Here is a 12,456-nt window from a genome sequence, read left to right on the forward strand (position 1 = left end):
GGTAATGCGCATAGTCATTCATATAACTGCTGTGGAATTTAACTTTATTGACTCTCTTACACAATCATTTTCTGAAGTATTCAGGCATGCAACTGCAGTGTATTCAGCATTTTATCATCCTTTATACTATACTGCATGGGGGGCCACTTCATGTAGGTATTTCCAATAGAACAATTTAATGATGGCAGCATCACATTTCTTAATTTTCTGTGTACTTACCCATGGCACACTTCTGGTCAGGTTTAATATATTTTGCACAGATAACTTCTAAGTGATCAGAGCCATGGTTTAACAAAAAATGCAATTAATAGAAATGAGAATAAAATGGAGAGAGAAGGTTATGGTAGCACCACAAATTGCAATATTTTGATGTCTGTTTGCTTTAAAAAAAAAAACCAAAGCAAAAGCACTGGACCCTCAAGCACAGCTTTGGTCAGCTGTCAAATGAAAGTGTTGAAAAGTACATTATCTTTTATGATTTTGCACATGTCAACATACAGTCCCTTTTTTTAGTAAGTACATGATTCTGTACTTTATCAGATAGTAACTAAATATTATTTTGTTTTGGATAATTGGGAGGCATTTTAAATCTTTTGTTAGTATGAAGGTTCCAGTCTTAAAATCTAAGCCTTTTTGCGAACAGTCAAGCAAAATTCTTGTCATGTAGAGACTCCTTGAGATTTTGGAATTCTGTGGAATGAACAAGATCTGTGTTTGGGAATATATGCACATTTATTTCTCCTTAAAATAATATGCATGTGCCATCACAAGGTACCTTTTTAGCTCTCTTTGCCAGTGTTTGCCTGCAAAAGTGTACGTCGGTCACTTTTGCTAGTGACTGGTGTCTTTTTTTCAAGGGACAGTTATTCAAATAAAATTGAAGCTATTGAAACTGCTAGACTTGTGTGTATTCCTGCAGCTACAATCACTGGACAGAGTTTTTTTCTGAATTCTGGTAGGATTTTAGTATTTTACAAACCTTGTTACCATATTTCCATGCAGCTAGTGTTCAACTTTACTTGTTTACTTATTTTGGTTTTTTGAACAAAAATCGGCCTCCTAAGTCACCGACAGGGTCAGTTATGCTTATCTGATAAATCAGCACTTGTATGCAGTACAGGGGCTTGATGAGTTATGCATAAATACATTACTTATATACAGCATGGATTAAGTTTTGTGTTCCTGACACAGCTTTTTGGAGGACATAAAGACAGTGCTTGTAAAACCTCCTCCAGTAATTACCCAATGTCTGTGCTGGTGATGCAGAGCTGTCTTCACTGAGAAACAGTTACTGTTAACAGTATACTAGATCACTGTGGACTCTACATTTTTTCCCCTTGGAGGTGGGAGGCGGGGGGAAGAAGGGGGTGGGAGGGAAAGGTGCATCATTTGGTATGGTTAATCCAGGTATTACCCAAATTCATTTCCCCAAGCTGCTATATGTGTCTATTTCTTTCTGTCTTCAAGGATTCATGATGTTTAGAATGTATACTTCACCATTCTGGTTATTTGGCTCACCTGGATTTATGAGTTGTGCGTGCAATTGGCCTATACAAAAGCATGTTCCACCAACCTTCCTTTCCTCTCTTGTCATGTAATTTTATGTTTGGTTCATCTAGCTTTTAAATTTTGGCTTTTAAATTGTTAGTTGCTTACAGCACAGTGACAAGCATGAGACTTTGGCAAGGCCTATGCTTCTGTAACATATATGAAGGCTCCATTATTCTCTTAGAGCAGATGGCTGACAGATTGTGTTAATATATTTCCAAATGAGTGAGTTAATTGTTTGCATTGTATATGTATTGTGTATGTGCTTATTTGGCTCTTTAGCCATTTTCTGCTCCATATGCCTTGCCCAAATATGGAGCTGGAAGAGGCATATGTTTCTGCAATAGGACCAAGCTCTTTCAGCATCTGCATAGTGCAAGCCTCTAGACATCCATGCACTGGAGTAACAAGTCTCAGAAGTGATTTTCTTCTATATCAAGTTCACATATGGCTGGTCAAATTACATAAAAATCATTCGAGACTATTGTTCTTCTCATAAAGAATTTAAAACAAAGGAGAATGTGTGATACTTCACATCTGTCTTACTGTAATTGAATCAATATTCAATATCAGAATAAATGACATCCTATTAACATTGTGTGTGAAGTGGCTGCAAAGATAATCCAGGACAAAGGTTTTCTATAAGTTTAACAGCATGATCATAATCATATGTAAAATCTGCCTGTTTGCTTTTGTAGTGATGTTTGTAACCTCTGGGATTAGGAGCAGTTCAGCTATCTTCTTTTAGTGATTTGCCAGACCTAATAAGACCTTCTGAGAGACTGGGCTTGTTAGTTCAGGTACCGAGCCGCCTGATCGTGGTTGGTCTGCTCTCATGACCCAAACTAGTGAGTCTGCATTGAGCTGCTCTGTTCTGAATAAATATAGCAGCTGAGACTGCTATTCCCTCAGAAACTTTAACACTGTGCTTTAGTGCACAGCACTGATATACACAGAGATGTGAAGAATAAACTTGCCATTCTGCCAAACAGTAATTGAATTTGTACTCTACAGTTTTGTATTGAACTTTAGAATAATTCCATTCAGTGACAAGGTTATCTTTTTAATATCTTGTTTTCTGTCTGTCTCCATCTAGAGTTCAGAAGGCTATAACATGAGCATCCCTATGCCAGGCCACCCAGTGAATTTTTCTGAAGTAACAATGGCACAGGCTCGGAAGGATGTGGCTAAACTTGAAGAGCTGATTGATGCTCATGATGTTGTTTTCCTACTAATGGACACTAGAGAGAGTCGATGGCTTCCTGCTGTCATTGCAGCCAGCAAGAGGAAGGTATTGTACCATACCTTGCTGATATCCTTGTCACTGTATTTCAGCTCTTGCATATCAGCCAGCTATGTATACCTAAAAGAACTTCATGGGAAATTGAAATATTTGACCAATCTTTTGTGATTGTGCAGAAATTTTTTCTTTTTTTCTGTAGCCTCAAAGATTCTGTGTAAGACAGAAAGCAAATGTCGAAAAGAGGGCATAGAAACTTGTATCATAGAATGATGTAGGTTGAAAAAGACCTCTGGAGGTGATCTGGTCCAACTCCCTGTTCAAAATAGGGCCAACCTACAGCATGTTGCTTAGGCTGTTGTCTGGTCAGTATCTTTTGAGCATCTCCAAGGGTACATATTTCACAGTAATACTAAGAAATAATTTCATAGTAAGAGTATCATAATAAGGACTAAAGACATTACAGTAATGATTGACTGATAGGGGATGTCAGTTGTAGAAATTTATCTGAAACCACGTTTTCAAAATATATCTCAAAAGTGAAAAATTAGAAGCTGAATTCTGAACTTAAAGTATGCCAACACTTTTTTGGTTAAAAGTTAACTTTGGGTTTTTCCTCATTATCCTGAACACTTACTTCCCTTGCTATCATGATGTAGACTTTAGTAAAACAGTCTCAAGTAATCTTGATCTTTCTTAATTTATTTAAGAATTATGCAGTTTCATGTTTGCTCAGTTAAAATAGCACAAAATCAGAAAATGCAAGTATTAAGCTTTTAACATGTCAGCTTAACCACAGGGCACATCCTGTGTATTTTGTGGCATAAATGTAATGATGTCCATAGCAATTTGTTAAGTCATGAACTTAACATGAGAGTAAAAGAAAACATACATGTGACACAGCTGAGTCAATGTTGTTATGCGATCTTTGATTTTTGTATTTCCTCACTTCCGTGATTTTTCAGCTATGACAACTCTAGCTTCCTAATAGTTGTTAGTTGTTTGTGGTTTCTTTTGTTTGTGTTTATATTTATTTCCAAAAAAACTGGGCAGTAGAAAGGAGAGAGAATGCAGATTTGTGGTATTTGCAAACTAGTTTTGTCTTATAAATTCCAAGTATGTTCCCCTTTCTCCTGAAGTTTATGTTCATCTGAACTTAACTAAATTTCCTCTGTACCTGCATTGCAAGCAGATTTTTTCCAAATCAAAGAGTTCTCTCATTTTTTAAGCCAAGGTCTTAAATTATTTTATTTTCTTTCATTCTTTCCTTATTTAAAATAGATTTCTGATCCTGAGCAACAGGCTTGTATGTCTTTGTCGCTCACATGAACTTCCCTTTGCCAGTGAACTACACTGCCAGCAAAAAGATCAGTGTGTTCCTTTAGTGTGGACTTCACTGAAGTATAACTTCAGGTGTAACTGAGTGTATGTAACTTGATTACTTAATCAGTTCCTACTTTATCCTACTGTCTTTTCTGCAGTTTGCACCTGTGGTCTTTCAGCAATCTTTTAGCTGTTTAAAAACAGCGCAGAAATGACATAAAAAGAGTAAGTTTGCAAAGCTGGGTATTGAAACTGGGAAGTGCCAGCTTACTCTTTCATATGTATGATGATTGGTAGTTGTAAGCAACATATGCAGTGCCCCCCCCCGTCTGGTTCAGTCACGATAGCATTGTTTTAATGATTTCCAAAACTTTTACCCACACATTTGCTTAGCTAGCAGTCCCCCACTATATTTGCCTTACAGTATTCAAATCATCCTTTGAGGACAAATTTTGTAATTTCTTTGTGACAGCTCTCTGATATTCACTGGTATAGTGTGTCTGACTGCATCAGTTATTTGATTTTCATAAGATCACTTTGATGTAAGGAGATGGAATTCTCTGTCACTGAATAAGCACAGCACTGAAATCTCAAGGTGTCCAAACTGAAATGCTCGGTATCTGCTTTTCAATGTACTTCATGTTGATAAACATTTAATGAGAGCTCTACTTCAAATGTGAATTTGTATGACAACTGCAAATCTGAAGTACTGCTGCAGTTTGGACTCCAAAGTCTCAAAAGAGGCCCACAGAAAATGAAGAACATAGTGAGTCATAATCTGTGTAAAGTTCTCTATAAGGGGTACATGGGTAGAAGTAAGACTCGGTTTCCCCATGTAATCATTCAGTTACCTTGATGATCTTTGATATTCCTGGAGTCTTTCCTCCCAAAACAAGTATCTTAGACAAACGCAAAACTCAAATGTTAAATCCTTATGTCAGCTGTTAGTTCCCTGTTCCTGCTGAGCACTGGAACTTTTAAAATTTTGCTGGTTGGTTTTTTTTTTTTTTAAACATGTGCCAGAAGATATACTTTTTCATAGTCTCTCTAACAAAAACAGATGATTTTTTAAATTTTTTTTTTTTTTATTAAGGGTCAATTGGTTAGATTCAAATAGTTGCTGGACATTAAACCAAAGAGAGAGAAACAGTTTATTGCAGTGGGAAATGTTTAGCAGTATCATTAATTTCTGGTAATACCAGCTATGCCATGTTATTCATATTTTGCAAATGGGATACCATCTTCAGGTTTTACAGGTAGATGTAGTGAGAAGATGCAGTCTTTTAATTGTTTGCTGTAGACCTGGCTGTGCTACTACAGATTCAACAGCATGGTTCTACTTTAGGACTGAGGAAAGAATAAACTACAAGGTTGAAAGTGAATGTCCAGAAATTATTTGAAATACCAAGAATGATGATGAAGCTCACAAGCTTACTAGTTAAGTTGGCTAATTCTTGATGGCTTCCCTCAAAGTCCCTCTTTTAGATAATTCCTGGCTATAAGAATGAAAAATGACAAACTGCTGTACTAGAATTTCTATCTAAAATATCTGCATATGAAGCAGTATAATATCTTCTTTTATATTTTACTGGCTACAGTCATTATTGTATAATTGGTTTTGCTTTTTGCTGTATCTAAATCATTGCCTGTAAGTTTAGTAAAATATGCTAGTTTAAGTATCGTTTTTTTGATATTACAGTCATAATATATATAGCTTCAGATTACTCCAAGCACTTGTCACAAACTGAAGAGAAAGGGGAAAATGATGATGGTGTAATTGTGTACCACAGCTGCTTGTGCTCCCCATGTGACTAAACAGATGCATATGAAGACCATAAGTAATCATTAATTGCTTTCCTCACTGAGCAGAAATTTTTTGGGGTAATAGACTTGCATTTCATTGCTTTGTCACACGGGAGTATTTAATGAGTTATATTTCAGACCACAGTGAACTGAAAAGACTACATAAGAATTTGAAATGACATGAAAACTTGTTATTGATGGCCACTGTTGTACTTAAATGTCACTTGGAATATTTCAGCACTTGGAGAATGTGAATATACAAAATATGCAGCAAACTTGAAAATAAATTCTGAGCTGGAACCAAAATAAGTTTTTTCCAATAACAATACTAATCACTGTATGAATATTGGGCCAAATTTGGATATATGGGTGTTAATTCATATCAGTGTGTAGCAGCTTCAGTAACTTTAGTGAGACATTGAATGTTAGTTGGTGTGAACCTAGCTTCAGATGTGAATTAGCACAACACATTTACGGAGTTCCTGTTTCTTTTTTTTTTGTTTTGTTTTTTGTCAGCAAGCCTGCATAGGTTTGTGTAACAGTTGAGAGGGAGTCATTAATTTGTATCAAATTTTCCTGAAAGACACACAAAAAGGTAATGGTTTGTGGATTTCTGAAATGGAATTTTGGGGGGGGGTTGTGTTTGGTTTTTTTTTTTTAAATGCTTGACAACTGGAATTTTGCACCTATTGGAAAGCCTGTTGTTTAGGTCTAGGGCGATAGATATGCAGTTAATAGGTTGTTTGTCCATCTGCAGCATGTGTGTGGGGGGGTTGACATTTACAGTGAACAAAACCTTGAGGCCTTTTTTTCTCCCTCTTCTTTTGGCTCCCTTAAAATCTGTTGTTCTCTCTTTATTCTTCACAGTTGGTCATCAATGCTGCATTGGGATTTGACACATTTGTTGTTATGAGACACGGACTAAAGAAACCAAAACAGCAAGAATCTGGTGATTCATGTTTCAACAATGCCTCTGGTTCTTCTGATCTTTTGGGATCATCACTCTTTTCAAATATCCCTGGCTATAAACTGGGTTGCTACTTCTGCAATGATGTTGTGGCACCAGGAGATGTGAGTAGAACCTTATGCAAATGAGGATTTTATATCTCTTTTGTAGTGACTTAAATTTTTATTTCCTTTAAATGGTGTTTCATAAAAGGATTTGTTTTCTCTTGATGTACACAGGATTAAGAAATAGCTCATCTTTTATTTGGAGGATCAAAGAAATTAATTGCACAAAACTAAAGATGTTTTGTGTAGTAGGGCAGCTAGTTACTTTTGAGTTACTTTTTTCTTTCCTTTAGAATTGTCTATTTTTGTAGTCCACCAGGGATCGGACATTGGATCAGCAGTGCACAGTCAGTCGGCCTGGATTAGCCATGGTAGCTGGAGCTCTTGCAGTGGAATTAATGGTTTCTGTTTTACAACATCCAGAAGGGTGAGTCATTTCTGGATTGGTGTTCAAAAGGTGTTCTCTGAGAAATAAGACTTATTTAATATAATCTTTTGGGAGAAGGAGGAGGAAGTACACATTAAGTAGGACAATTCTGTATGGTGTAATATTGCCTGTAAATTAATGTAATGTATAGGTCATATCTACTGTATTAGTGTAATTTAACAGTGTTTAAGAGAGAACTGATTCATCAGATCTTAAGTTTTTATCTTGGAAATTGGCAGTTTTCTCTCTTTCTGAGTTTAAAAGTAGAAAAGTACTGAGAATATTTCAAAAGAAGAAAGTATTCCTGATAGTGGATCTTGGCAGTCCTTTGCTCAAGAGAGTGTTTGAGTGTAATGAGGAGCTATCATAAGTGTGTATGTTACATGCAGGGCTTCAAGATAAGCCAAGTATTGTAAAATCTTAGTTAAAATTAAGTGGGTTTGATACAGAAATTAGTCTGAAATTCTGCAACTTGAAATTTAGGCTTGTTTCATGTTTTTAAAATCTGTGAAAGAAAAAGTGAGTTAGGAATTGGACATGAGTATGTTACAAGTCTCTGTGACTGATTCTGAAAAATGGTTTTTATATTCCCATGCTGAATCTTAGTTACTATGAAACAGACTTTCCGGATATGTTCCTTTCCAGACTCTAAACTGTAAGCTGTAACAAAATGTCTTGAAGCTTGCTGGAAATTTTGACTGTTGAGTATGTCATCTTGTTCTAATTTTCCTTCTTGGATTTTTGGCAGTGGTTATGCTGTGGCCAGCAGTAGTGACGATAGAATGAATGAGCCGCCTACTTCTCTTGGACTTGTTCCTCATCAGGTAAATAATTTGTGAGTAAATGCTGTTGTTTAAAAGCTGGGAACTGATATAAGGCAAACATCACAGACTGCCTCCTTAACAAGAACATACTGTATGCTGATTCCATTCCCGGAAGGTCTGACTCTCCATGTTTGTTAAAAAAGAATATATATTAAAAAAAAAAATAAATCCATCACACAGGGCAAAGTAGTTGTGTTCCTGGCATTGTGTCTGTCCTACTTGTGGACACACAATTCCTGCTACCTACTTAGCAAGAATTTGTTTGGAGCAGGCAGTATATGAATAAGGCAACCTCTGACTTTTCTGTTCCCTATCAGAGCTGACAATATGAGCATCTCAAAATTTTTAAATCCCTTCCGAGTTCGAAAAAAAAATTCAAATCCAGCTAACACACAATTAGTATAGTTCTCCAAAATATTCATGTATTTCTGGTGCAACACGGTAGTCTTCATTCTTTTACTCAACCCAAACTCTACTTAGAAATGTGTTAAGGATACTGTTTTTCAAACTGCTGGATGGACTTGTTTTTGTTATATTGATACAGTCCTTCAAAAAACTGCCTGCTGATTGTATCCCCATAATCATGTCTCCTGTGATATTATCATTGGGGATTAAAAGTGTTCTGTGTCTCTTTCTTTATGTTGCTATCTGGGTGACTGTTTGGATCCTTCCGTTGTATAAATCAATCATTTATTTGTTTCCAAGTGGTATTTTTAGATTCTATTGATATTAAATTTTTTTGTGCTAAGAATGAATCTTGATTCAGAAAAAGATAAAGCTACTAGTATCTTTTCTTTGCAACATCCAGGTAATCACAGGGTCTGGTCTATGTAAGTTTAGTCTAATTTTGTTTATAATTTTATGTAGTAACTAGTGTTTGCACGTGGGTTGTTTTATGCAGTTGGGTTCCCCTAGGTTCTCCCTGGGTTCTCTCTCTCCAGTAATCCAGTCTTTCCAGTTCTTTCTCAGGAGTCCCTCTCTCTGCTACACCTGAAGTTTTTCTGCTTGTTCATGTGGATGCTGTCAGCTGCAGGATTGGTAGGGAATATCCAGTTCTCGATTGGCTTTTTCAGATACCCTCAGTATGAGCCTTTTGTCCTCGCTGGCACTCATAATCTGGTCATCTGGAAGGTTCTCGACAGTTTCAGAGTTTGGCAATAACTGATAAGTTTGTAACTTTCACAATGACTGACAGGTTACTTTATTATATCGAAGTTACTCCCTTACCCTGTAGGGTTATCTGTAGTTAAAATGCTAACGCTATTGTCAGCCAGACCCAGCCTATGCCAACTGCTGCAGTATATCTGAGGGAGATTTTTTGACCTCTCGTATCTCAATAGGAAGAAAAAGCCAAATCTAAATCTTGTTCATTTGATGATCCAGGTACTCCCTTTTGATTTATCTTTGGAGAAGTTTTTGCTTTCTTAGTTGAAAAATGAATGTCATAATTTCCAGATAGTTTTCTGTAATTATCTGAATGTTTCCTGTGATCATATGGGTTGGTAATATGAAAGAGATTTTACTTGTGCTAGGTCAGTTTGTTTTGAAAAATAACTTCAGTACTTTTGATGGTTGAATCTTTGTGAGTCTTATACATATACAGTGACTTTGTTTCAAAATTGTGACTATGCTCCAGACCTCTAGAAAACAGATCTGTAATTTGAACTTTCTCTTAACATCTAAAAAGGAATAGTGAAGAAGTGATTCCCGCCCAAAAGCTAGAAATATTATTACATTATGTAGGAATAATATTTTTTTACAATGTTTCCCAGTAAACTTTAAAAAGTTTACTGTTTCTACTGGAAAAATAATGATCGCTCAAGTTCTTATATTTCCTGATGATGAGAATGTTAACTGTCCAGTCAATCCTGTCTGATTTGTTTTATACTCCTTTATGATTTTACTTGTGTTATTGTTCTGTTTTGGGCTAGGCTTTGAGATATGATCCATATCAAAAATGGATTTTAATCAGAAAACTTTTCATTGAATTATGATTTCTGTCAGTGCTATATCTGTTTTCACATTTACATTTAGTGACTACCATGAATGTCTTCTCTTTTAGACATTGTAACACAAATATAACTTTAGTAGGTGTAAAATGAAAATAGACAATTTTTTTCAAATATTGTGACATGGAGTCCTTTTACAAACTGCTGGTTTCTCTTAGCAATCACCCATCTAATCAACTCAGTGAGTGCAATATTTTCTCCAGGGGTCTAGAATTAACTGTTACTTTCTGGTGTGGGTTTTTTTGTGGTGTTCTTTGTTCATTTGGTTAGCCCACTTGTGTGTTAAAAGAAAAATAGTAATTAATTAATGCAGCAGTCCTTTTTATTAAGAAGGTATTCCTTTGTGGATAATAAATGTTGCACACTCATAGCCTTAGTCTGTCATAAATGAACTGAATTTATTTCAAGAAAGTGTCTTGGAGTTCGTAGGATAACAGAAGTACAAAGCAATGTAGTATCAGAAAGACTTGATTTTGTTGTTTTCCTTTCTTTTCCTGGGTGTGGGTTTTGTTTAAAAAGACTGTATTATTGTATTCTAACATTATGTATGGCTTGGTTTTTCTGCAAAAATACCTTAGTGTTAATACTGTTTAAATTGCTGTTGGCTTCTGAGGTTTATTTCATGCATTTCAACTGCATTAAATGTATGGAGTGCATATTGGAAGTATTTGCCATAATATACTTCAATATTAATTAAGGCTTTATTATTTGTATTGCAGAGCTACGTAAGTTCTGTTCTTAGTGATGTCTCTTCATTGTAGTAGACCTGTAAAAGCACAGAGTAAAAATTATGAATACTCCAAAGAGTTCGTAGTCTAAATGATCAAACCCTGCTGCAAAGTGTTCTCAGTGCTCTCTCTCTGTTACTAGAAACAATGGTCTGGAATTTTAAAATTACTTATCAGTAGTATCATATTAACAACATAGTTTAGCAATGCACAACAGTTAAGTTTTCAGATTATATGTTATAGAGATGGGAAAAAAATGTGTTTGGTTATACCATGCCTTTTTATTTTTGATGGAACTTTGCAATCAGAAAAGTCAAACTCCAGGTGGTGCTGTGCCTCTATTCATGTTTAAATAGTGTTGCGTTTAGATAGTTGTGCCATTGTTTGTATATAGAAAACCAGTAATATATATTGAGTATAAATTTACTACAGATGTTATTGAGGGTTACTGTATTAGAACAGTATTACCCTAGTTATAGCCATTCTGTATCTTTTTATTGAATGTATATTTCCAGTTCATGTGGAATTTTGGAAATGTAGTGCTGTAATTTTTTTCATCCTCCAGATCCGTGGATTTTTATCAAGATTTGATAATGTTCTTCCAGTCAGCCTGGCATTTGATAAATGCACAGCCTGTTCAACCAAAGTAAGTCTGAGTTGGTCTGTACTTTATTTATATGTACAGAATGGTCTTGCTCTAGGTCAGTCTTGGGGTGCCGAGGACCGCTTTGTATTTTCTTACCTCCTTAGGGGTTGGAATCTGTGTTCTCACTTCAGCTAAAGTTCTTTTGCCCTCATACCCTCCTTTTTTTATCTGTTTTCCAGATTTCTTTGGCATCACCAATTAGCATGCGATCTCCACGTAAACATTCTAGTCAGCTAAAGAAACCGAGAAGAGATTAGGGCCAACACATTTCTGAAAAGTTTATCATATAAATACTGTTAATATCTTTTAGCTTTGTAGAAAGGAGTAAAATGGGTATTGGTTTTAGTTGTTTAAGAAATTATTTCTGATGTCTGATGAATAAATATATCTTTTCAGCTTTCTTGAACTTGGTATCGTTACAAATACGCAAAGTTGTCTAAATTTCTGTTTTATGACACAAAGCAAACATATAAAGAGCACTTAAGGAAAAAAATTACTTCCATAACATTTCTTTATTGAAAAGACTGTTTCATTTTGATGCTAGTGGTGACAGTCCTGAGTCACCTAATAGATTTACAGCTGTTGGTGGGATCTGAGCTGTGTCTTGCCAGAACACCAGGGCAGCCCACTAATGTGTCTGTGTGAGGCCGCCTCTTCAGTCTTGGATTGTTTTCCTGTACTGTGGCCTTGAAAAGTTTTTTCTGGCAAGTTTTCTATGTCCATGTAGTGCAAGTTCAAGAAGTTTTGACTGGGATATCTCGATATGAAGATTCAGAGGTTTTGACTCATGATTTGGACTGCTTGGAGTGCCATTTAGTTCACTTTTATGTACCTTGAGACTTACTGCAAGAAGTTCTTTCTGTTCTTTTCACTGCACTTGTCCTTCTTTCAAACAGC

The 12,456-nt window shown here is 35.8% G+C and overlaps 1 protein-coding gene across 10 annotated transcripts in view; it reads left to right on the forward strand.

Moving 5' to 3' along the window:
* The window catches only part of ATG7 (autophagy related 7), a 133,039-nt gene that overhangs the window by 21,834 nt on the left and 98,749 nt on the right, over nucleotides 1–12,456 (forward strand). For all 10 annotated transcript variants that reach the window (XM_069769759.1, XM_069769760.1, XM_069769761.1 and 7 more), the window contains 5 exons: nucleotides 2,645–2,839; nucleotides 6,782–6,985; nucleotides 7,237–7,352; nucleotides 8,101–8,176; nucleotides 11,479–11,559. In XM_069769759.1, coding sequence (XP_069625860.1) covers nucleotides 2,645–2,839; nucleotides 6,782–6,985; nucleotides 7,237–7,352; nucleotides 8,101–8,176; nucleotides 11,479–11,559 — 672 coding nt within the window. The remainder of the gene's footprint in view (nucleotides 1–2,644; nucleotides 2,840–6,781; nucleotides 6,986–7,236; nucleotides 7,353–8,100; nucleotides 8,177–11,478; nucleotides 11,560–12,456) is intronic.

This window comes from Haliaeetus albicilla, chromosome 24, assembly GCF_947461875.1.
Source record: "Haliaeetus albicilla chromosome 24, bHalAlb1.1, whole genome shotgun sequence".
In the NCBI taxonomy this organism is placed as follows: Eukaryota; Metazoa; Chordata; class Aves; order Accipitriformes; family Accipitridae; genus Haliaeetus; species Haliaeetus albicilla.